At 46.5% G+C, this 24,884-nt stretch overlaps 1 protein-coding gene across 4 annotated transcripts in view; it reads left to right on the forward strand.

Moving 5' to 3' along the window:
- The window catches only part of DAB1 (DAB adaptor protein 1), a gene marked incomplete at both ends in the record, with an annotated part of 261,118 nt that overhangs the window by 219,209 nt on the left and 17,025 nt on the right, over positions 1 to 24,884 (forward strand). For 2 of the 4 annotated variants that reach the window (XM_080802318.1, XM_080802319.1), the window contains 2 exons: positions 21,724 to 21,774; positions 21,866 to 21,913. The exons of the other annotated variants lie outside the window; for them this stretch is intronic. In XM_080802318.1, coding sequence (XP_080658444.1) covers positions 21,724 to 21,774; positions 21,866 to 21,913 — 99 coding nt within the window. The remainder of the gene's footprint in view (positions 1 to 21,723; positions 21,775 to 21,865; positions 21,914 to 24,884) is intronic. 4 annotated transcript variants of the gene reach the window in all.

A 24,884-nucleotide genomic window follows, 5' to 3' on the forward strand; every position in this document is an offset into this window, starting at 1 on the left:
CATTCCCAGGTTGCAAAAGTGCCTCTTTCAGACCCTGTTATGCCCCACAACCCTGAACTTGGTTGAGACTTAACCTTCATGGTCAACTGTTTCAATGACAGACCTAAACCGTAGCGTGCCTCCTGTCATTGTCACGTGAGAAACACCCAGCTCCTGTCTTCTCCCTTCCCCTCCTTCCCACCTCGTGTAACATGCTTAAGGCTGAAAAAGAACCCTTCGCCCCCTAATTGTCCAGTTTAAAACCCTATGTAGTTGTACTGAACATAACAGGCTTTCTAATTATCAGTATTAACCAGCCAATGGATTCTAGCTGAACTTTCTTTGGCCTTCAAAAGAGAGACTCCAAAGTTTGACATAGTAGTAAACAGGAGGGACACACACATTGTCAAATTGATAAGCTACCATCAACATTCTTTTTTTTGGGGGGGGGGGGTTGGAAACATGAATTCAGAAATTTGAAGGAATGATCGGACTCCCCCTGAGCTGCCTTCCTCACTTTGGGCGTGATCTGTGCCAGTCACTTCGAGTTTCCGAGACTCATTTTTCTGTTCTGCAAAGTAGAAATGACTACCATCCTCTACCAACATCTCAGGGCTTTTGTGAGACTCAGGAAGCAACGTGAGAGCATTTTCTGTGAGGATGAGGGGTTGCTTTCATGGACTCCAGGGACGAAAAGATGGAGGGATAGTGTGTGTTAGTTGCCTCCAGTTGTTTTATAGGCTCTTCTAGGATTACAAGAAAGGCTCAAGTTTTATAACAAGAGAGGGCACATCTGGGCTCCATATAAGGAAAAAAAAATGAGACCATCTGAGCTGATTTTTCAGAGGACAGGATAGTTCTTGGAGTAGTGAGGTCCCTAGGAGCATTAAAGCAGCAGGTGAATGTTTCTGTAGGGTCCTCGTGCTATGAAGGTGAGTGCAGGAATGGATCTTAGAATTATGCATCTGTCTTCATGTTCAGTTGCCCCTTCATGTTTATTACATCTGGTATTTACCTCATCATCTTGCTCCCACTTTCTCAGCTGCCAAGCCAGATACCCCAGAGGCCCCATTTCCATCTCCATCCTCCTCTTCCTGGCTTTCATTGCACAGCAGTAAGTGGTGGCATTGCCCTATGAAGTCACTGCTCTGGCTGGAAACAAGTTTACCAAGCATCGTAATCAAGGCACCACACTAAACAAGCATTAGGCACAGAGCTGGTACTTAGAAGATTGGTTCCTCCTTTGTTTCCTTCTGGAGAGCTTGACATCTGTACTCTCCGTCTGACTGGTGTGTCTTGAAAAGGAGCCATGCTGGGAGAAACTGCTAGAAACCCCAGTATCCGGATCTCCAGTCCAGGCCTCCCTTCATTCCCTTTCTCTGTGTCATAGCACCAGGCCACTGGGCACGCATACTGAGAGTCTACGGGAACTTGGCTGGGGGAAAAAGCAGGTTGACTTTATGGAGCACGTGCTGTGAGCCACACGTAGCCTGGACCGTGGTTCCAGCCTGTCTTGTTCGGATCACAGCTGGGAGATCAGTTACACATATGGAAGCTGAGGCTTCCAAAGGTCACATCGCTTGCCCACAGTTACAAAGCTGGTAAGAGACAGAGCCAGGAGATGAACCTTTCGTTGTTCCAACTCAGGAACCCACACAACATCCACTAAAACCTATTGCCTTTAGGACTAAAGAAAATGCCAAGCCCCCATCTCCTCTTCCTCACTGTAGACAGAAATAGTACTCAGGCTGGTTTCTGACTTCCATTATTCATTGCTGCTGAGGCCAGTCCCTGGAGAGGCTGTGAACACCCCTTTCCCCCTTTAACGCGAGTTCCATGAGGCATGCCTGTGTCTGACTCGTTCCAGACTCCTCACACTGCCTGTGCACTGTTTTCTTCATCCTGATGTTGAAAAAAATAATTGGGAACCCCAAAGAAGAAATCCCAATGAAAGCTGCCACCCTCTGAAAATCAGGAGCTGCTCATTTGGCCTTCCCTGCCTCCCACCCGCCAAACGCCTGTGTTTCTGTACAAGACCCCTGTCCCCCAACGATCAGTATTCAGTTGATAGTGCTTGCCCTAGATTTTTTAAAAAGCTATTTTGTTTATTCATTTAATAGAGTGAGCAAGTGAGAGAGCACAGCCAGGGGGAGCAGCAGAGGGTGAGGGAGAAGCAGGCTTTCAGCTGAGCAAGGAGCCCCATGTGGGGCTCGATCCCAGGACCCTGGGATCATGACCTGAGCGGAAGGCTTAACCCACTGAGCCACCCAGGCGCCCCTTCCTTGCCCTGGATTTAATTCAGTTTCCCTGCTGCAAATGTAGGAAGAGTCAATCCATTGATGTGAAGCATTGCCGAAATTCTCTGGACAACTGTTCCTAACCACCCCCCCACCCCCGCCCATCCCCATCTTTCATGGAAAATAAATTTCATGGAAAATAAATTTCCATTCACAATTCAGCAGTTGGTTTTTCCTTTAGTTTGAAATCTGGATCAAGATGTTTCATAATTGAATTAAATCTAGTCTGAGCATTTGTCAGTTTCACTTCCTCATTAAGCACCACATTGTAGAGAAATGATAGTTATCGGAATGCAGTTAACATAGATGTCACACGAGAGGAGGTCTTCCTGAGCTGGGGAGAGGGATCTGAATCTGCATATTCCCACGAAGGAGAAAGAAGTTGGCCCCATCTTACGTTTCTCAGGCAGGCTTTCTTATCGCAGCACTTAGCAAAACCATCCTGAGATAGAATCCAAAATTCCTAGAGTCTCAGAGTTAAGGAGAATGTGAAAAGCTGCTGGTTTAGCCTCCCCACTGGTGCAGGAATCCCTCCAGAACACTTGTGGTGAGTGCCAATGAACATGCCTGACTCTGGCCTCGGCCCCGTGCCTGCAGTCCCAGACCTTCAGGACTTGTAATCCCTCCGCTCAGGTGCTGAAGAGTCCTTCTTTTCTGAGTTCCCTTACAACTTCTGTTCACTTATTGATTCCTTCATTCATCCCTTTGGCAAATACCTACTAAGGACCTCCTACCTGCCAGAAAGTGCCCTACTCAGTAGAGATAGAGAGATGAATAAGGCTGACCGCTTGAGAATCTTAATGGTCTCAGGAAGGGAGACTTATGCAAATAATTGCAATCGATGTAATCCAGGCAGTAAGAGGCCTTCTAGAAGATGCTATGGGAGCACAGTGGGGAGGCAGCACACTTTGCCCGAGGGAGTTCACAAGGTCTTCACCCAGGAGGTAGAGTGTTAAAAGATGAGGGGAACTTGGCACTAGAGGAAGGTGGAACAGTATTCAGGAAGAAGGAGCTGAATGTTTAAAGGCACTGAAATGTGGGAAAACACACCATATCCCAGGGGCTGAGGACGAGTGGGGTGGTGGGACCGCAGGATGCCTTCCAGAGAGCAGGAGACTAGGTGCCGGGGGAACCCAGCACTCATGAGAGAAGGGCCTGGAATGTGGTGCTCAGACACGGGGATTGGCTGGGAAGCCACTGATGTTCTCAGGTGTGGAGTGATGCGATTCTCACCGTCACTTTGGTGGCCTGCGGCAGGTGGCTTAAGCCGTTGGAGAGACTGTTAAGAAGCTAATGGGATTAACTCTGTGTATCTATCAGGATGAAGTCAGGAAAACAGAGCCCACAGGAGGTAATTTAATAGAGGGAATTTAATGTGGAGAAATTGTTACGAAGGTGTTAGAAGAGCCGCAGAGCCAAACAGAAGACAGTGGGGCAACCCAAATTAGTAAGAGTCAGAAGTTGCTACCATCCCCAGGGCTGGAAGGACAGAGGGGCCCAGGCTGCCAGCAGGCCCTGTGGCTATAGAGGGAGCTGTCCAGCAGGAGCGAGGCCTTGGCCAGCCCAGAGGGACCGGACGCCTGGTGGAAACTGAAACCATGCACTTGACTCCCACTGCTAGAATCCTGCCTGAGGAGAGCCAGCAAGAAATTCAGTGCTTCTCCCTTCCTTCCACCATCCAGCATCCAACTACCATCTCCTGTTGGCCAAGTCTAAGAGGAAATAGGTTGGCAAGGGAGCTCAGGCAATGGAGCGGACAGGGATCAGCCCCCTGTCATACCACAGGGAGGGCAGGAATGGGTCTGAGGGCAAAGAGATCAAGGGATTGACAAGTAAGGACTACTGTGGGTCTAGACTGAGGGTGAGACCCTGCAGACCGGGAGAGGCACGGAGGTAGGGAGGTGTGTAAATTTGAGCGAATGATGGGGTAGATCTGGAAAGATCTTGCTGATATGGGGGGTGCAACACATGATGTCTAAGCTACCTCCAAAGTGGCCAGCTTGGGGAGGTCATGAACCAGGCAATAGGGCCCAAATGCTGGGTCTCCTCTCCTCCGGCACTGTCATTTACATCCGTGCTATTTTATGTCTCTGGGTTCTAGGAGTGTTTGTAAGGTCAGCCTTTCCATCCTCTGTCTTCACGTTCTTGCCAAAGACGGTAGTCATCCCTTTCATCCCCTTCTCTATTCTCAGTCCCTGACTCGCATTTTGGTGGTGTCACATTATCACTTAGAATGATATTTGGCTCTTTCTTCACAGTTTGGAAAACCGGGCTGTCATGAATGGAATCAAGCAGAGTTGTAGACAGCTCGCTGTTAAATCATTCCTGAAACTTGTTTTCTACAAATGCAAATGTGGAAGGGGATAAGTGCTTGCATAAGCAGTCGCCTGGCGTCCCGTTTGCTCAGTTGTGTGTTGGCAGTAATCATGTCTGGACAAAACAGGGATCGCTCCATTGCTGTGTGCAGATACCTGCCACTGGGCCCCTAGAGGAATGGTCTTCAAGCTTTTAATAAAACCCCAGGACTTTTATTCAACTGAAATATCCCAGTAGCTTTATATGTAAACAGATCTAAGGGGAGTTGTGGCTGAAGCAGGGCTGGAGCCTCAAGGCCTACCTACCTGGAATCCTTTACTGAAGGACAGAAGCTTCTAAAAAGGAAGCGATCCAGAAAGAGGGTAATGTGAAAACCACTGTCCAAAAAATCCACTAGTTAATTCCATGGGTGGGAGAAATGGGGTGTTCAGAGGAAAAGATCCTTCATGTTCTTTTCCATTGGGGTCTTTGTTATTCTATAATTGAATTCGTGAACACAGACCACGAGCCTCCTCTTTGAGAGAGAGGAAAGCAGCAGAAAGAACACACAATTTGAGGTTAATCAGAGATTTGTGCTTCTTAGCTGTACAATTAGGCGGGGTGCTTTATCTTTTGGATTGTTCCGAGTGACCGTTAGCAACATGGGCAGAGCACATGGCAGTCAACTTGGAATTACAGTTAGAGGTGTGAGCCTTTCAGCCCTGCTACTTAGGCCTTACATTTTCCTCCCTCAATTACAAGTTGTGTGAACCTGGGTGGTCTGTTCACTCGTAAAATGTGAGTACTGACTATGGTGCCTACCTCATAGAATTCTTCTGAGGACTGAATAAGGGGGTGTGTGTATAACATATAGATCAGCACCTGGCACATAGTAAGTGCTCAATAAATGTTAGCCGTAATTATTATTATGAGCTATTATGGCCATGGGACTATACCAGGTGCTTCGAGAGACAGGAGAAGGAGTCAGACCCAGCCCAATCACTAGGGCGCTTGTGGTCTATGGGCGGGAATAACTTTGGGATATAAAGGAGGGGCTAGAATGCCTTTTTTTTTTTTTTTAATCTTATGTTAGTCACCATACAGTATGTCATTAGTTTTTGATGTAGTGTTCCAAGATTCATTGTTTGCCTATAATACCCAGTGCTCCATGCAATACATACCCTTCTTAATACCCATCATCGGGCTACCCCATCCCCCTACCCCCTCCCCTCTAAAACTCTCAGTTTCTCATAGTTCATAGTCTCTCATGGTTCATCTCACCCTCCGATTCCCCTCTCCTTCATTTTTCCTTTCCTTCTCCTAATGTCCTCCATGCTATTCCTTACATTCCACAAATAAGTGAAACCATATGATAAATGACTTTATCTGCTTGACTTATTTCACTCAGCTTAATCTCCTCTAGTTTCATCCATGTTGATGCTAAAGTTGGGTATTCATCCTTTCTGATGGCTGAGTAATATTCCATTGTATACATGGACCACATCTTCTTTATCTGTTCTTCTGTTGAAGGGCATCTTTGTTCTTTCCACAGTTTGGCGACTGTGGCCATTGCTGCTATGAACATTAGGGTACAGATGGCCCTTCTTTTCACTATATCTTTATCTTTGGGGTAAATACCCAATAGTGCAATTGCTGGGTCATAGGTAGCTCTATTTTTAACTTTATAAAGAATCTCCAGTTTTCCAAAGTAGCTGCACCAACTTGTGTAAGTTGGTACCCACCAACAGTGTCAGAGGGTTCCCCTTTCTCCACATTCTTGCCTACATTTGTTGTTTCTTGCCTTGTCAATTTTTGCCATTCTAACTGGTGTAAGGCGGTATCTCACTATGTTTTGATTTGAATTTCCCTGATGGCTAGTGACAATGAACATTTTTTTCATATGTCTGTTAGCCATTTGTATGTCTTCTTTGGAGAAGTGTCTCCTCATGTCTTCCGCCCATTTTTTTACTTGATTATTTGGGGGTTTTGTGGTTGTTGAGTTTGAGAAGCTCTTTATAGATCTTGAATATCAGCCCTTTGTCTGTAGTGTCATTTGAAAATATCTTCTTCCATTCCATGGGTTGCCACTTTGTTTTGTTGACTGTTTCCTTTGCTGTGCAGAAGCTTTTTATCTTGTTGAAGTCCCAAAAGTTCATTTTGCTTTTGTTTCCCTTGCTTTTGGAAACCTGTCTTGAAAGAAGTTGCTGTGGCCGATGTCAAAGAGGTCACTACCTATGTTCTTCTGTAGAATTTTGATGGATTCCTGTCTCACATTGAGGTCTTTCATCCATTTAGAGTTTATTTTTGTGTATGGAGTAAGCGAATGGTCAAGTTTCATTCTTCTGTATATAACTGTCCAATTTTCCCAGCACCATTTATTGAAGAGACTGTCTTTTTTCCATTGGATATTTTTTCCTGCCTTGTCGAAGAGTGTTTGACCATAGAGTGTGTTTAATTCTCCATGGCTAAGCAAAGTCAACAGGATCAGTTGTAACCTGAGAGCCTGGGGTAGAGCTGAACCTGCAAGAGAGTTTCTTGCTAAGAAACTTGGATAAGGAACATTTGTCACTACCAAAGCAAGGGACAGTGGCACTTAATGCATGACCGCAGGATTCTTCCAAGCAACCATGAGAAGTAGGTCTCTCCTCTACTATGAAGGATATTAGAGATCAGAGGAGTTAAATCACTTAGCATGGCTAGAAGAGGCATCACTAAGAGTCTAAGCCAGTTCTCTCTGAGCTTAAATCTAAGGTGACCTAGTTTATCATCCAAACTGGGTTACTTTGGAAAGCAAAAGGGGTCTGCTGTTAACAATGCCATCAGCAGAGCAGGCATGAACAGGAGCTGTTTTTAAGCTAACCAGAGTATAGGGCCACCCTACCCAAAGCCAGTGAACGTCCTTCCCAACCGGGCCAACCTGTCTTGAAGACCAGAACACATGGGATTTCAAACAGAAGTCAGGAGGAGTCTGTCCCTCTTGTTCTTGGCACTCTGCACCAATTGTTACCTGGGCTGAAGCAACCACAGTACTGGCCACAAGGTAGAGGCGCCCTGACACCCTTCAGTGGGTATAAATCAGATTATTTGGAGATGTGTTACATGGTGAAAAAATGTGGTCCAGCGGTATCTGTTAACTGCTGCTGCTGTGAGTCCATCATTATTCCTCTAATACAGACCATTAACATTCAGAGAACCTTAACTACAGCATCTCTAATGAGCACAGCTATAATATACCGTTTCCCCATAAATATCCATTGACGCTGACACTCATTCTCTCTTGGTACAGTAATTTAGCTTTTCTGGATAAATCATCACGCGGAGGCCCTTTCTCTCTCCCTAACTGCCGTTATTAGTGGTTACAGAAGGATAATGAACAAACTCGAGTTGTAAAAAAGGAGAAAGAGATGAATGATCATGGAGAATTCAGAAATACATGTTGGTGACCGCCCTACCCCCAAACATACAAAACCTGTTTTAGCCATGACTTAGAAAGGAGGCAAGAAAAGAACATTTGCTGAGCACTTGGTGGGGGCCAGGGAGCGTGGGTGTTGCTTGGCAAAGCTGTAGCTGGTTCAGTGACTTACAAAGACACGTTGTCTGAACGGCCATTTGTGATACTTATAAAAACACAACTTCCTTGGCCCCACCCCCAGATCTGCTTTGGTCAAGCTCATTTGCATGTGTGCGTGTGCACATGTGTGTGTGTGTAAAGGGAGACTGAGAAAGCTCCCCCACTGGATTCTCATATTCCACTAAGTTTATCTAGTTTAATTAACATGGAAGCTGTGATTGTCTCCATTTTATGGAGAAGAAGACTGAGGTTGAGATGCTAGGGGGAGAGGGCAATAAGGTCTGGTTCTGAAGGCGGCATCCCTCGCTCCTGACTTGTACATAAAGAATGGCTCCTGTGAAGGTGACATTGACTCCCATGTGACACACTCTCCCCGCCCCACCTCCTCTTGCCCGCCTCACCGTGTTTCTCTCTGGCGGGTTAGCAGCTGTCCCGGTCTCCGTTACTCCTCCTTCCCACCCTTGTGTGCTGTCAGCCCAATACTCCAGCTTCATTCCCGATTTCTTGTATTTTTCCACCTCCTTGTCTCTCTGGCTATTTATCTGTTGTTCTTTCCGTAGACATCTAGAAATTTCCAACCCCTTGACCCCCAGTCGTCCTTACTTGCAATGTGATCTGGCCAGGGCCCTCTAGAGAAGATCGGGGTGGGCTGTAGCAGGGCGGGCTCCTAAACTGCCCACTGTGGATTCTCCTTCCAGAAACCTTAACTTTCTCCCTGGTCTTAAATCACAGATTGTCTGACACCTTTTGTTCCCCTCAGCGTAGCTTAATAGTTAAGAGCACATATTCCAAAGTTAGCCCACTTTGGTGAAAATTGTAGCTCTACTATTTACTAGCCATATGACCTTGAGCAAGTTAAGTAATCCTTCTGTGCCTCAGTTTACTCTCTGAAAATGAGGAGAGCAATAGCACCTACATTTGTTGGAATAATTAAAGGAATTAACATGTAAATATTAATTAAATTATTAATATATTAGTTAATATATTTAATTAAATATATATGTCTGTACACACAGATGGAAGTTCCATCTAAACAGTAACCGTTATTATTATTGTCTTGCATGACTCCTGCCTGGCCAAGAAGGAATGAGGTCTTAATATTAAAACCATCCCTTCTACTTCAGACCAGAATGGACTGTCCGGGATACATTCTAGAGATAGAATGACCATTTCTTTTTTTTTTTTTTTTAAGATTTTATTTATTTATTTGACAGAGAGAGGGGGTGCAGCAAGAGGGCATGCAAGCAGGGGGAGTGGAAAAAGGAGAAGCAGGCTTCCTGCTGAGTAGGGAGCCCGATGGAGGGCTTGATCCCAGAACCTTGCAATCATGACCTGAGCCGAAGGCAGACACTTGATGACTAAGCCACCCAGGCACCCCAGAATTACCATCTCTTAATGAATGAGTGGATGTCACGGTGGGGGAGAGAGATGAATCAAAAGTGAATTATCCATTTGGGGGTTTTAGAGATCTATCAAAACCAGAAAAAGTGATCTCAGCAATTGATGACCTAATCAAGGATATATGGACCAGTTTAGATGAAAAAGGTCTTTCATAGAGCAGACATAGCCAACATACAGGCAAAGAGGGTCTCTGCCTGGGAGGTCCGTGCCGGATCTCATGAAATATGCCATCTTCTTGCCCTAGCTTCCTGGTCTTCAGAGAGAGGGTGTCCAGCACCAGAAAACAGGCAGGGAAAGCAGCAGAGACCAGACCAGGGACATCAGAGTAGCAAGCCTGGAGTTCCCTTGTCCCTGTAGTAGCATGCACAAAGTGTCCCTGTTGTGATTGCATAGTTTCTGCAATCCTGGAAGGTACCTCCTAGAACTAGTCTCTGCTCACTTATGCATTCTTCCGTTCAGGCATTCATTCCTTCACCCATTCCACAAATATCGTCTGGTGTCCACTGTGCGTCAAGTGCTGTGCTAGGCCCAGGTGCTATACAAGCCAGCCCATGTCCCAGCCCTTGCCCAGCTCACATTCCCCCAGGGAAGGCTGCCAGCAAATAAGTTAAAAGGCAGAGCATGAACGCAAGCCACAAAACCAAATGAGATGATGTGATAAGAAGTGGGGAGCTGCTCTTCTAACAAGGGAAGTGGTCACAGGAGGCCTCCTTAGTGAGGTGTCACCTACCTGAGATGAGAACTGAATTATGAGAAGAAACCAGTAGTACAGGGACAGGGAAAAGCAAGGATAAGGGCATGCCCCGGTGCTCCTCAAGGAACAGAGGGAAGCCCGGTGTTGGCCAGAGCACAGCAGGAAAGGGGGAGAGCGGGAGATGAGTTCAGACACCGGGATGGGGAGCAGCTGGGATGGACAGTCCTACAGGCAATGGTGGAGAGTTTGGATTTTATTCCAAGTGTAATGGGAGACATGGAGGATTTTAGGCACGGAAGTGAACCTGATCTGATTTAGTGCCACTGTGGCTGCTATATTGGAGATGAACTTAAGGAGCAAGAGTGAAAACAGAAGTCTAGGCCAAAGAGAATGCAGTGGAAGGGGTGCGGAGAGGCAGGCAGAACTGAGGTAGCTTCTGGAGAGAGCAATTTTTAATGAATGGTTGGACGTCAGGGTATGGGAAAGGAGGGATCAAGAGTAGCTTCTGGAGAGAGTCAGCAATTTTTAATGAGTGGTTGGATATCAGGGCATGGGAGGGGAGGGATCAAGAGTACATGCGAGGGCTCGAACATCTAAGTGCTAGTTGGTGGCCTTTACAGAAATCAGAAGGCAAGGAAAGAACAGGTTGGGGGAGATCCAGAGTTCTTTGGACATCGTAAGCTTGAGAGGCCGAACAGTACAGGATAGGATCTCTTCACCAATTTCTAGCAACTGAGGGGGAGGGTAATAAGATCAGATATTGGCTCAACTTCAGGTAATGAGGAATGTCACAGAACGACTACCACCCTTCAGCCACCGATGGATCTCAATAATGGGAAAGACTTGAAGAATTCAGATGAAAATGCCATATAGATATTAGAAGGGCCAGAAGGATAACATATCTCTGTTTTTGTAACTTTCTTCTGGGATATCTCCCTAACATTTCTTTGAAATCAGAACAAGGGCCATTTACCCTGATTGCAAAGCTTCAGTGGGTCAAGTGACAGAGTGGATGTGTCATCCTTCTAGAGTTTATAATAGTAAATGCCAAGTCTGTGAGTGAGCAAGTGTGTGTGTATGTGTGTGCATACATGTGCACACACATTCATGCCGAGCATTTGGAAACACCATATGGACTACCATACCCTCCGCTTAGTAAGTCATACTATAACCAAGTTTCTTTCTGCTCAGTTTCCTATTCTCTTATATAAACATGTTCATCCACTCAGTCATTCTGGTTTGTTTTTTTTTAATTTGCCAATTCAATATAATTTCCTTTAGTGTGCCAGTCACTGGGCTATCTAGATATTAGGAATGCAAAAATGAGTAAGATACAGTGTCCCATTAAAGGAACTTAGTCTCTACAAGGTCATACGTCTGTAGTGGAGAAGAGAGAATCAACCATTGTGAATGGACGTATGTGATGCTGGGGGAGGATCATCTAACCCCTCATGGGGACCTTGGAGAAAGGCTTGGAAGAAGTAACTAGTCCCTAGTCTCTAGGGATGTGTTGTAGTTCTCCTGATGAACAAGGATGGGAAAGGCAGCCAGTCATAGGGAGTAGCTTGTACCAAAACCTGAAGGTGAGAAATATACTGAGAGACCTGTTAGGAGGACATGTGAAATTATGACGCAAAGTTACAAACTATTTGTAGGTTGGGCAATCAATCAGAGACAGTTGAGGATAGTGCTCTTCTGCATTTCCTGACTTCTGATCTTTAGGCTGCTGTCCAAGTCTGTTCTCTTGGTCAACATTGCCTCATGCGATCTTCAGAGGTCTGTGAAGGGCATTTCGCTCACCGTTTTACATGTGAGCAAGCTGGGCTTTCCTTGGGGCCTTAGTTTCCTTGCGGTAAAGTATGTGCTAGGTTTCTCTGCTCTGATTTACTGTCTCCTCTTAGTCTGTACAATTGGGAGGGGAATCATGATACGGATTTGGAGGTCCTCACTAGACACCAGGGGCCACGCCAGCGAAGCTACTCCCTGAAGCCTTATCCGAGCTAATCTTCGCCATTCTTCACGCTCCAACCTGAATTGCACCCCTCCAGTTGGCCTAGCTTGACTGTCACAGCTCAGAGAAGGGACAGTATCTCCGCCTGTGCAATGTTGGCCCAATACCTTGCTCATCGTGGGCACTCAGGAAGTTTATTATAAACGAATGCCTTGAGGACCCAATTCAGGAACGAAGGAGTGACTAAGGAAATGAATATGCCCGAGCATATAAAATCTGCGTTCTTCTAGAGAAGAAAAAGAAAAGCATTTTGCCCGGAACGGCTGTCAGAGCAGCAGGCGAAGCCCTCCTGACTATTTTTTTCCTCTGCTGTGACATCTTTCCATTTGTGACATCCTCTAATGTGCTCCGTACTCAGCCTGAGCCTCGGCTACTGTCGCTTGATTTCCACTCCACTCAGTATTTCTTGTTACCGTCCGGGTGCCATCTGGATCCCAGGAGTGGCCTCTCCAGGAGACACAGCAGCGAAGAAAAGAGAGGGCTGACTCTCAGAGAAGGTCCCCTGCCCTCCTCCCACCAGTGTGTGGGGATCCTGTCATCCCGCTGACAGGAGCCGATTTCACATTACTGTGATTCTAATTCACTCCCTTTTCAAAGGACTGAACTGATGCCAAGTCTTGTTAGGAGTTTTGAAAAATCCTCGAGTTTTTGCTAATGTAGAACCAGAATAATAGATTTTTTTTTAAAGGAGAGGCAATAAAGGAAGAGATCATTAAAAATAAGTAATTACAAGCTTTTGGGAAGTTGTTCCCCAGCAGCCTCCCGTCTTCTCTGCACCTCTTCACCTGTGCATGTGTGTTCGCTCGCTGACGACTGCTCAAGGAGCAGAGCCATCTTGCCTCCTGACAAAGGAGCTGAAGGAAGAAAGGGGGACTCCACAGTCTAAAATTCTCCTTGTCAAAGGGCAGCGCACTGGGGTGAGGTCATGGGTTGGGACCAGGATCTGGAGGCTCAGAGGCTTCTAGGAGTGTGAAAGCATGAACTTCCTGCCAGTGCTCTTGTAGAAACTCAGTGGCCAGGCTGGTGTTCTCAACCCATCACGGGCCCCATTTTGGCTACCACCATAGAAATACCTCTACCATCATGTCTCTTTCTCATCACTGCCTCGTGATAACAACACTGATACTCTCAGACCCCTCAGGACGGAGTTGGACCCCGTGTGTTTCACAGTGGAGACAACAGTAGTGGGAACCACAGGCATGAGCCGTGTCGTCACCCTGAACCAAGCACTCTACACTGAAGGCTCGGTCTGATAATTATCCTAGGATAATTGTCTGTTTTCTCTTCCATCTCCCTCAAGTGAGGTTAGGTCAAGGACTGTGTCTTACCGTAGTTGCTCAGTAAATGGATGTGGGTGGATTAGCAAAAGGCTCTCACAGTCGTGACAGATGTCCCTGTCACCACCACTGTCACCCACGTACCGGCACTGCCGTGGTGTAGGCCTCATGTTCCACATCTCCTACCCCCATCACTGTTCCTGAGATCAAACGTACTTAGCTCTGAGTATCTTTTTGGGTAATCCACCCTCTGCCCGCAAATCGTGCCACCAGTTCCATCCTTACGTTTTGGGAGTTTTTTGTTTTGTTTTTTCAAGAAAATAATGGCTATGTTGTAGAAAACTGGGATGTGAAAATGTGGAGCTGCCAACTGGATTCTAAACTTGGGATGGAGAAGAAGAGTAGAGAAGAAAAGGGCATGTGGTGGGAGGGGTGGATGATGGGGCTGACCCCCAGAGTGGTCCAGCCTCACCAGCTAGAGAGGTATGGGCACAGGAGTCTGCCGTGTCGGTGTACCTGCTGTGAGAGGGCCACGTCACTCCTTCAGCTTCTCCAGGTGACTTTGCCCCTTCCCCTGGGATCATTGTTTCCTAGCCCTTTGCAGTGGCCTGGATTCTGTCTGCTCTCCCCTACCAAGTGAATATCCCCTAGTTATCTTCCTCCCTCCCTCCCTCCCTCCTTCCCTCTTCCTTCCTCCCTCTGTCCCTCTCTCCCTCCTTCCTTCCTGCTTCTTTCCTCCCACCTCCCTCTCTCCCTCTGTCCTCCCTCTTCTTTCCTTTCCTTTCTCCCCCTCCCTCCCCACCTCTTTCTCCCCTCCCCCTCCCTTTCTTCCCTTTCTGTAATTTGGGGAGGGGAAATGCCATCCACTGAGATTTTAGTCAGCCAGTTACTGTGCTAATCATCTTCCTACACCACAGCCTTCTTGCTGCTTCCTCTCAGCAGCCTACCGAGGAGAAAACTGAGGTTCAGAGTGAGGAAGGAATTTCTCCAAGGAAGGGCCAATGATGAAGCAGCAGTTCGAACTGATTCTGCATCAGACGTCCCTCTTTCCATTCCCCCAACTTGCCCAGCCTAAAAACATCAAACTTCTCACCTAGAAATTTCTATTATTTTCAAATGCAAGCAAATTGGTTTTCTTAACATTTGATTGAAGTTGGGAAGCGCAAGAGTTCAGAGTCAGATTCCCGAGCCACAGCAGCCCCCTGGTCATCCACAGTTAGCCTGGGCACCGTAGCACCCAGACCTTCCAAGGGGTGTCTGCCTTTCTCCTGCCACCTGAATGAACAAAGCACTAACAAATTTTTTTTACCTCCAGTCCCCATCCTGATTTTCCCCTTGCATAGTCAGAAAGACCATTTCAAACTGAATGTCCACTGAGGATGAGTGGATTAAGAAAATGTGGTAGAGGGGCACCTGCGTGGCTCAGTCTGTGAAGCGTCTGCCTTCAGCTCAGGTCCTGATCTCGGGGTCCTAGGACTGAGTCCTGCATCGGGCTCCCTGCTCAGCGGGAAGCCTGCTTCTCCCTCTGTTTCTGCCCTTTTCCCCATGCCTCCAGCTCATGTGTTTTCTCTCTCTCTCCCTCTCAGCTCTCTCTCTCTCAAATAAATAAAATTTTTTTTATATATGGTAGATCCATACAATAGAATATTATTCAGCCTTTAAAGGGAATTCCTGTAAAGCCTTCCATTTGTGACAGCTTGGCTGAACCTTGAGGACGTTACATCTAGGTCAAAGAAGCCAATTGCAAAGGACAAATACCACATGATACCACTTATCTGAGTCTATGAGATAGCCGAACACAGAGGCAGAGGGTAGAAAGTGGTTGCAAGGGGCTGGGGGGAGGGGAATGTAGGGTGCTGCTTTTCACCAGCAGAAGTTTTAGTTCTGCGAGATGACAAAGCCTAGAGACGTGCATTACACCTGTAGTTAATGGCACCATATAGTACTCTCTAGAATTTGTTGAGATGATAGATCTTACGTTAAGTGTTCTTGCCACAGTAAAAAGAGGTGGTGGGTGAGGGGGAGCGGGCATATAGAGGTGGTTCCATGGACCAACTTAATTTTTAGGAAGCCAGTTGTAAATATTTCACTGTCCTTGGGGCGCCAGGGTGGCTCAGTGGGTTAAAGCCTCTGCCTTCGGCTCAGGTCATGATCCCAGGGTCCTGGGATCGAGCCCCGCATAGGGCTCTCTGCTCCGTGGAGAGCCTGCTTTCTCCTCTCTCTCTGCCTGCCTCTCTGCGTACTGGTGATCTCTGTCTGTCAAATAAATAAATAAAATCTTAAAAAAAAAAAAATTTCACTGTCCAAGGATTTTCAGATATATGGCCCTTGAAGATGTTAACTTTCATTATAGGGTCTAAGTATTTCCCTCCCCCTCTAACTTTCTGGACAACCTCTGGGACCCTCCTGAAATGGCAGCAGGGGAAAGGAGGGCCACCACCGGCTAGAATGAGGCCCAACTTTGAGTAACTACAGGCAGCTTTTCAGTCATTACAGAGACATGTACTCCAAGCAGCACTGATTGCTCTGTGAGATTGAGACATTGGGTCCAGGAAGACCATTCAGCCCCGGATCTCAGTGGGCCTGGAAAATTCAGGCATTAAACAGGACTCCATTCTATTGTAATGATGATGAGGCCTCATGGACTTCCTTTGAAACATGAATCTTAATTTCCTTTAAAAAGCCCCACAAATATCCAGCACGGGCTTAGCTCAGCCATGAAAAAAATCTTTTATACCAGAAGAAGGTGGCTGTTTTTGCAAACTGAGTTTGTTTTTGTGGTACTGTCTAGATAGTGCAACGAATTCTGAGAATTCTCCCATAGAAACTTTTCAATCAATACCAAAGTTGGATATTCTTTAAAAGAACAGGAGGAGACTGTATAAGGAAGCAAAATGTCCCCTATTCAGAAAATTCTCAGTCGACTGGAATTTGTTTTTTTTAAATATATATTCCTTAGAACTGAACTGTCAAAGTTAGCCACTAGCTACATATTGGCTATTTAAATTGAAATTAATTAAAGTTAAATAATTCTTTAAGGATTTTATTTATTTATTTGACTGACAAAGATCACAAGCAGGCAGAGAGGAGTGGGGGGAGCAGGTTCCCTGCTGAGCAGAGAGCCCGATGCGGGTCTCAGTCCCAGGACCCCAGGATCATGACCTGAGCCAAAGGCAGAGGCTTTAACCCACTGAGCCACCCAGGCGCCCCCTAAATAATTTTTTTTTAAGATTTTATTTATTTTAGAGCAAGAGAGAGCGAGTGCCATCAGGGAGAGAGGCAGAGAGGGAGAGAGTATCTGAAGCAAACTCCGTACTGAGTGCAGAGCCTGACATGGGACTTGATCCCACAACTGTGGGACCATGACCAGAGCCGAAACTATGAATCAGATGCTTAACCACCTGAACCACCGAGGCACCCCAAAAGTAAATAAAACTTAGAGCCATATTTGACGTGCTCCATAAACACATGGAACCACATGGGCTGCCATCTTGGATATTACAGACATAGAACTTCCCATCGCACCGAAAGTTCTACGGGGCAGTGGTGCTCTTGGAAGAAATAATTTATTACATTTTCCAGTCCCTATCTCAACTCCACCACCGTCCCCACTGTGTTCTTCGTTCGCCAGTTTTTCCAGTCTCTCTCTTCCAGAAGGCAGGAAAGCAGCTATTTACTCTTGGCTAACGGTGATAGAAAGCTCAACTCCTAGATACCACAGAGGGAATTAGTCTTCATTAGCATGTGTCTTCCATGTTAGATCACTCACCAGGGAAAGGTACGTACATTCGAGTGCCTGGAATCACTAGGTGCCTTAATCGGACCCACTTTGGTGTAGTTACAAATCACCTAATGTTTCTCCTGAGCTTTCTAAGTGGATAATTGAGTTCATTCTGCTGCAGTATTGGCCTCACTTCTGAGTTGAGGTCTAGATGCCCTGCACCCTCCCTGCCCTGCTCCTGTTCCGCTCCCAAACTGCAATGATTGTATATCCTGGCTCTGCTCTGGGCTTCGGAAGAGCGAGGTCTGTGTGTTACTCATCTTTGTGTCTCCCGTGCCTCGCCAGAGTTTGGCATGTGAAAAGCACTTAGTGAATGTTTGTGGAAGAAATTAATTAATCCATTACATGATCAATCAAGATGTCTTCAGTTTTCCCAATAGGACTTTCACTAATTATTCCTACAGTGCATTCATTCCCCAGCACAGTGATTCTGAAGTTTGGCTGCACATTGGAATCACCTGGGGATCTCTTAGAACCTACCGATGCCTGGACCCCACCCCAAACCCAGACAGCCCAAATCTCTGAGAGTGGGGCTTAGGCATCAGTTTGGCAAAGGATCCCACCCAAGCATTACACTGTGCAGCCCGGGATGAGATCACCACGGGATTCTGATTTGGCAGCCATGATACATTTTCATCCTCTGTGACGCATTCACCCACTGCCCACCTCATCCACTGTCACGTTCGCTGTAAGATGAACAGGAGTCTCGTAGTTAGTTGGTTTAATTATGGGACTACAGTGTCCCCCCTCTGCTCTCAGAGACTCTGGGAAGATGGACTCCCTGCGGAAGCTTTCTTTCAATGTCTTCATGAGCATTCAGGCTAGAACTGTCTCGAAATGACACAAGAGAATCTCTTCTGTTAAACCCTCGCTGGAAATGTACCTGATGAGTAAATTTGAGGTCATACCGAGTCTTGAGAAGCAGAATACAAAGGTGTATGCATCCCATCATAATACATGTGATAAACATATCTATAAGGGGAAAAAGAAGACTTGAAAAAAATGAATGAACAAAAACTCTTAGTAGTAATTGTGGGTAAAGCATGCTGGGGATTGGCGGGGGCGGGGGGTCGGGCGGGGTACTAGGGAATAGTTTCCAGGTCCTGACCATGAGACTCAACAGGGAGGAAGTGCCCTGATGGCAGGGTCTCCCCACTGGCTGGATCAAATGCACGGGGTGTCCCTGAAGCTTGCTCCCAACAGGAGGATGGGGGTCCATAGAATGACCGAGCCAGGATTAAAAGAAGAAGGTCACCACCAGCACCGGGAACAAGAGGTGTGGCCTGGAGGGTGATTGGGCAAGACTGTGGCCAGAAGGGAGCCGTGAGGAATAAGACAGGAATAAGGAATAAGACAGGAATAAGGACGGACTGAGGGGTTCAGGGCTCAAGGCCAGGAAGTACGGGGCAACCTTTTACGTGGGGTCTGGTCTATCCTCTCAAGCAGGGGTAGTTTCTAAAGAGGGGCCTCCCAGAGGGTTTTTTTCTTTCTCTTGATTTTTCCAAATATCATCTAATAGTAATTTTCTAATATTAAAAAATGTGTGCCTGTGCATTCCAAAAGTGTACCAAATGAGATGAGAAGATACTGGGAATCTCTGCTATTTATTGAGCACCTACTATGTGCCAAGCACCAGACAAGACCTCACACACATACAACTCAGTTAATCCTCTCAAACCTGACTCAGCGTTAGCTTTATCACCTGCACTTTAAAGGTGAGGAAACAGGCTGACTAGCCTGTTGTCCAGGATCCTTCAGACCGTATGTGGCACAGTCGGGGTTTGGTCCCCATCTGTGTGACTCCAGAGAGGTGCCTTTGTTCACACGCCCAGACCACACTTCGTCCGAGTGGACGGAAATGGCCTCCTCCCACCACAACCCCACTCCTCACCAAAGGCCACCCCCTCTGTCACCGGGGAAGTGACAACTCACACCAACGCTGGTTATCCTCACACATTTTCATTATGTGGTGGGGGGTTTTATGAGACTCTACCACAGGCTGTTTTTCAAATTTATTTAATTCATCCATCATGCTCTGAAGCCATTTGCTTTTTTATATTGGACAGATGTAATGAGATTTTGGACACTAAAAAATGTTTTTATTAAAAGTTATGACCCAGAGCTAGTTGGTAGGGGCTGTGCCATAAATCCCCAGAAGTGTGGGAATTTATAAAGGATAGTAGCGACATAACCTTAACCTTTCAGGCCACACCATAGATTACAGGATCACTTAGGCTAATATGGCCTCCCCCGCTGTCCCCACCACTGGCCAAATAGAATCATCATAATATAATAATTTATGTGGTTAGCTGATGTGATTATTCTTACTCTCCTCTGTGCCACAGTTGACTCCCGGTGAGCTGGACCTGGTAGAAGTAGGCAGTTGAGAACAGACTTGGTGGGGGGGGGCGGGGGCCGAAGGCCCTGCTGTGGCGGGCGTGGGCACGTTAGTTCTGCCACTCTGTGACTAGGGCTGACTATCCTCACACAGTCACCTTTCCTCCAGAGGGGGGCAGAAGTGATGACGGGGGATGGTTTCTCCTGTCCTTCATCGCCAACAGGAAGCTCTCCTCAAAAGCAGGAAATGATTGCCACTATTCCTGTTCACACGTAATAATTCCATTTTAATGTCAATATCGTCAGGTTCATATTAATGTTGCGCTGCTTGGAAATCATCCAAAAAATAATCAGCTGGGGCATATTGACCGAATCATGATGATGAAAAAACATATATAATAGGTATTATGTGCATTATTGATAATATATATTATCAGTGTAACTTTGGTAGTTAACATTTGTTAAGCAGGGTGTCAGACGGTGAGCACAATATAACAGAAGACTGAAAGGGAATCACAGTAGAGAAGTTTCTTACACGTCCTAGGTGTACAGAGCACACCTCAAGAGGTCACCAGGAAAGTCAGGGCACCTAGGGAAAGCACAAGCGGAGAAAGTATGGCAGGACCTGAGGCGTGTGCCTTTATTAGGGCCCACAAGTGAAGTGCTTCAGGGTCCCCGGACTAAGGCCAGATTGGTCAAATCACACCAAAAAGAGCAGGGTTTTGGTAAGCTCCACAGGGGTCTTATCTAAGGGGCACATGGGGGAAGCAGGGGGAGATTGCTAATCACAAAGTCTTTGGGGAAGTCATATTAGGTGTTTGTAATTACTTGTGACTCTGCAAGTGGTTTATCTAGAGCCTACTCATGGGCAGGGCTGGTGTCCATTCAGGGCCCCTGAAGTTAGCCCAGACACATCAATGGATGCCGATCCAGCAATACCGAGTCGTTTAGTGAAACCCTCAACAATTACGAGCAATAAAATACAAAACTACAAAATTAGATTCGGTCAACTGCCAGCTACTTTAAAAATATGCATATAGGGGTGCCTGGGAGGCTTAGTGGGTTAAAGCCTCTACCTTCGGCTCAGGTCATGATCTCGGGGTCCTGGGATCAAGCCTGGCATTGGGCTCTCTGCTTAGCAGGAAGCCTGCTTCCCCCTCTCTCTCTGCCTGCCTCTCTGCCTACTTGTGATCTCTGTCTGTCAAATAAGTAAATAAAATCTTAAAAAAAATATGTATCTATATATACATACATACATATATATATATTTGACAGAGGCACAGCAAGAGAGGGAACACAAGCAAGAGGAGTGGGAGAGGGAGAAGCAGGCTTCCTGCTGAGCAGGGAGCCTGTGCAGGGCTAGATCCCAGGACCCCAGGATCATGACCCGAGCCAAAGGCAGCCATTTAATGAGTGAGTCCCCCAGGCACCCCTCGTTCATATATTTTTGAGCATTGCTAGGTGCCAGATCCTCTGAGAGTGGCCAGGATTTGGGAACAAATACAGCATAGTCCTGCTTCCAGAAGCACAGTGTAACCGGCACAGTGATGTGCTATTACTCTGATGATTTCTGGCTCAGAGGATCAAGGGGACCTTCATGGAAGAGGTGGCCATCCACCTGGGTTTGAGAGATTTGGTGCTTCACGCTTGCAGAGATAAAAAGAGCGTTTCCAGCAGAGGGGCCAGCATGCATAAGTGCCCTCACAAAGCAGCTGTTCACAGACTGCTCCAAAGAGTTAAGAGTTTGGCCAAAACACATGATACTATTTTTTTCCTTTTAAGGCAAAAATCTTGAGTGTCAATAAACACCATGCTCTTATCTGGTGCCACTGTCGAGGCAGGCTGGGTAATGTCTGGAATTGCGGGAAGATAGACTTGAAACCTACAAACTTACCACTATGGATTTCCTCCGATCAGGCCCGTGTTTTTTCATCTTCTGCTGGGAACACGTGGGCCACAGCTCCTGCCCAGGGAGACCGTGGGAGTGGAAAGCATAGATCCCATCATCATTAAACCCATAAATCCATGCCATTTGTGTGTCCGACTCTTCATCCTCATTCATCATCCCTTACCCTTTCAGAACGGTCACCCGTTTGAGGATTTTGAAGAACGGTTTGCCGCCGCCACCCCGGTAAGAACGAGAGGGCCCTGTCTGGTTAACTGTTCCTGGCCATTATCCCATTGTTCATTTCATGCTCATGAGTCATGCCTTGTGGTTACAGAACAGAAACCTGCCGATGGACTTTGATGAGATTTTGGAGGCAACGAAGGTAAGGCCTCCAGGCTCTTGGTGAATGAGGGTCGCTATGGTCATTCTCATGCATTCCATGTTCTACGCATCCAGCCTGCGTGAATGGCAGGTGGTAGCTGTGCTCTCGTGGGCGCCTAGTCTAATGTTCATGGGCAGATTATTGGTGAGCCCTGTGATGAGGTCAGAGAGGATGTGTGTGTGAGTACACGTGTGTGTTGAGATTGTACATTGGAGAGGAATTGACCTCGTGACATTCAACAAATATTTTTTCAAGCTCCCAGCATGTCCCAGGCATTCCGATAGCTGCTAGACGTTCGGTAGAGCAGGAGGACACAGACACTGTCCTCAAGGGGCTTACAGTGTCCCCATGCACCAGTGCACAGCATGGGAAAGATGAGGTAGGTTAGTCTACTGTAGTGTAATATGACAGTACCCCGGAGGGTTCGGGCGCATAAGCAGAATGTGCTGAGTGCTCATAAGTGAAGAAAAACCAAGCAAGGTGGCCATGCCGTTGGTATACCCCGGACCAGATGTACTGGTTTGTAGCCAGTGTTTATTCAGATCGGTCGATACACAGGCCAGTGAATATTATCACGTCCAACAGGAGGGTGTTTGGTCTAGGACAGGATTTCTCAACCTTGACTGCAAATTAGCATCACCAGGAGAGCTTTTAAAGTCGCAGGTACTAGGCTATACTTTCAAACCCACTCATTCAGAGTCTCTAGGAGTGGAAAACAGACATTAGTCTTCCCCCACAGGTGCATCCAAGGTCGAGAACTGCTGATCCGAGTATCATATAAGCTGTTCTGGACAGTGCCATGGGGTGCAAACTGAGTTAGGAAACACTTAGAGAAAGAAAGAAAAAAAAGTCCTCTAATTTCTGTCTCGAAGGATGGGTGGGAAAGGCAATTGGGGAAAGAATAAATGTTCTTGGTAGGAGGAGGAACATGTGCAAAGGCCCTGAGATGGCCCCTCCGGTTGTAACCCTGTGTCTGTCTTCTCCATTACGCTGCCTTGATCCTGTCGACAAGTCTGACTTTCCATCAAGCAGCCAGCCCGTGAGAGTAGGAACAGGAACAGGCTCTTGTCCCCTGTTCTTGGTACAGCAGCTGATGCACGCTAGGGTTCCCATACTTTTCCTACACGAAGGAGCTCCTGATGCCAAAACATAAAGAGCGGGCCTGTGACAATGTGTTTTGGGGGTCAGCCAAGGACATCTCTGTCTCCATCTGTAGCACTTTCAGGATTTCTCTGCAGGAGGGGGCCTCAGAGTCCGCCTGCAGCTATCTAGTTGAAAGAAGGACCAGGGCACTAATCTCAAAACAGCAGTGGCACAGTACTCTAAATATTATTCGAAAACCATCACTTGTTCACGTCAAAAAATGGCTGTGAAGGGGCTGGCCCGAGGGAGAGATCGAGGACTTTCTTCCTCAACAGCCAAGCTATCCTTCTCCCCTTCACTGGACGGGGCAGCTTCCAGTATCCCTCTGCTTGCCCTGGGAGATGCCCAGGGCCTAAAGCAGGCAGAATCTGCCATCAGGAGCCTCATCACTACCTGCAGAGGTCTGGAGAGCTGGTAGTGGAAAGGGCAGTAGGCACCTGACCTTCCAGTTGAGTTCTTCAGATGGGTGTCCATCACGGCAGACCCTTTAGGAACCCTAGCTTCCGGTTAGAGAATATGGTGGCTACACACCCACCATCTAGGAAGGCTAACTAGGGCTTGTGAAGGGATAGATAAACGAGGTATTGTTTGGCCTTTGGGTCAAGCCCAGCTTCTTCTGGCCCACCAGCCATCGGTAAGTCGTGTCACCTCTTGGTCTCTGCTCACTATGCAAAGGAAGGCTTGAGAGAAAGCTATGCCGCCAGTGAGCTCAGTGAGCATCAGACATGATGATAATGTATTAGAAAATGTATTACACACTATAAAATGTTTTACAAATGTGAATGGTTACTTTTAATTCTCTTGAGGCCATTAAAGTGATTAATTACAACAGTATTATCGGACGGAACATAGTTTGTTGGGTTACAAATGAAAGCACTAGGGCTAACATGGTGGGGGGAGTGGTGTGAAAATAGATATTATTCCAGATTCTCAAACATATATGCTTATTAGAATTATTTTTAATTTTATGGCTTAAGAATCCCCCTTTTTCTATAAAATTTAATTAACTCTAGTTTCTATTTAAACAGCAAATCCAATGGAATGAAGTAACAATCTATGTTTTCTGCCTCTGCATGTTTTTCTCGTTTAATCCTTGACTGAAAATCATCTGGCAAGAGGAAAGTCTATATCTCAAGAATGAAGGTTATTTTAAAAGTTGTGCTTAAGGAGAAAATTAGCTGATAAATTATATTTATGATGTTAGTAAAAGTGTGACACAAGTTCAACACATTTGAAATGTAAATTGTGTGACTTAATTATTAACTTCATTTTATTATTTTCCTACCACTGAAAATAGTTGTAGGCCATTTTAAAAGCATTGAGTCCCAATTGCAAGGAAGCCTAGAAGCTTCATGTTAATTGATTAAATAGAAGTATTCCTTAATAGTAATCAGGAAGAGAGAGCATAAGGATTGCCATAGTTTCACCAAATAACATAAAATGTTGTAAACGTGGTCAAGACTCTTCCCTAAGACAAGAGAGTATCTAGAGTCTAGCCAAGTCTGGTCCCACTGGGACCTCACTTACCCTGTCCACTTTGCGGGCCTCCTTCCTGCTCCCCCACTTTCATACCCATTACAAATTGCTTTTCTGTGCACCTGCTCAACTCTTCCAGGCCTCTCTCCTTTCTGCTGTGTCCTGGCTTGCACCAGGCTGGATTGTCCTTCCTCCTCTTGTTTGCCCGGCTAACTCCTCTTCATCTTCAGAATTCAGATCAGGTCTGTTCTCCTTTAGCAAACCCTCCTTAAGGGGCGCCTGGGTGGCTTCGTGGGTTAAGCCTCTGCCTTTGGCTTGGGTCATGATCCCAGGGTCCTGGAATCGAGCCCCA

Source organism: Martes martes (genome assembly GCF_963455335.1).
Source record: "Martes martes genome assembly, chromosome: 4".
NCBI lineage: Eukaryota > Metazoa > Chordata > Mammalia > Carnivora > Mustelidae > Martes > Martes martes.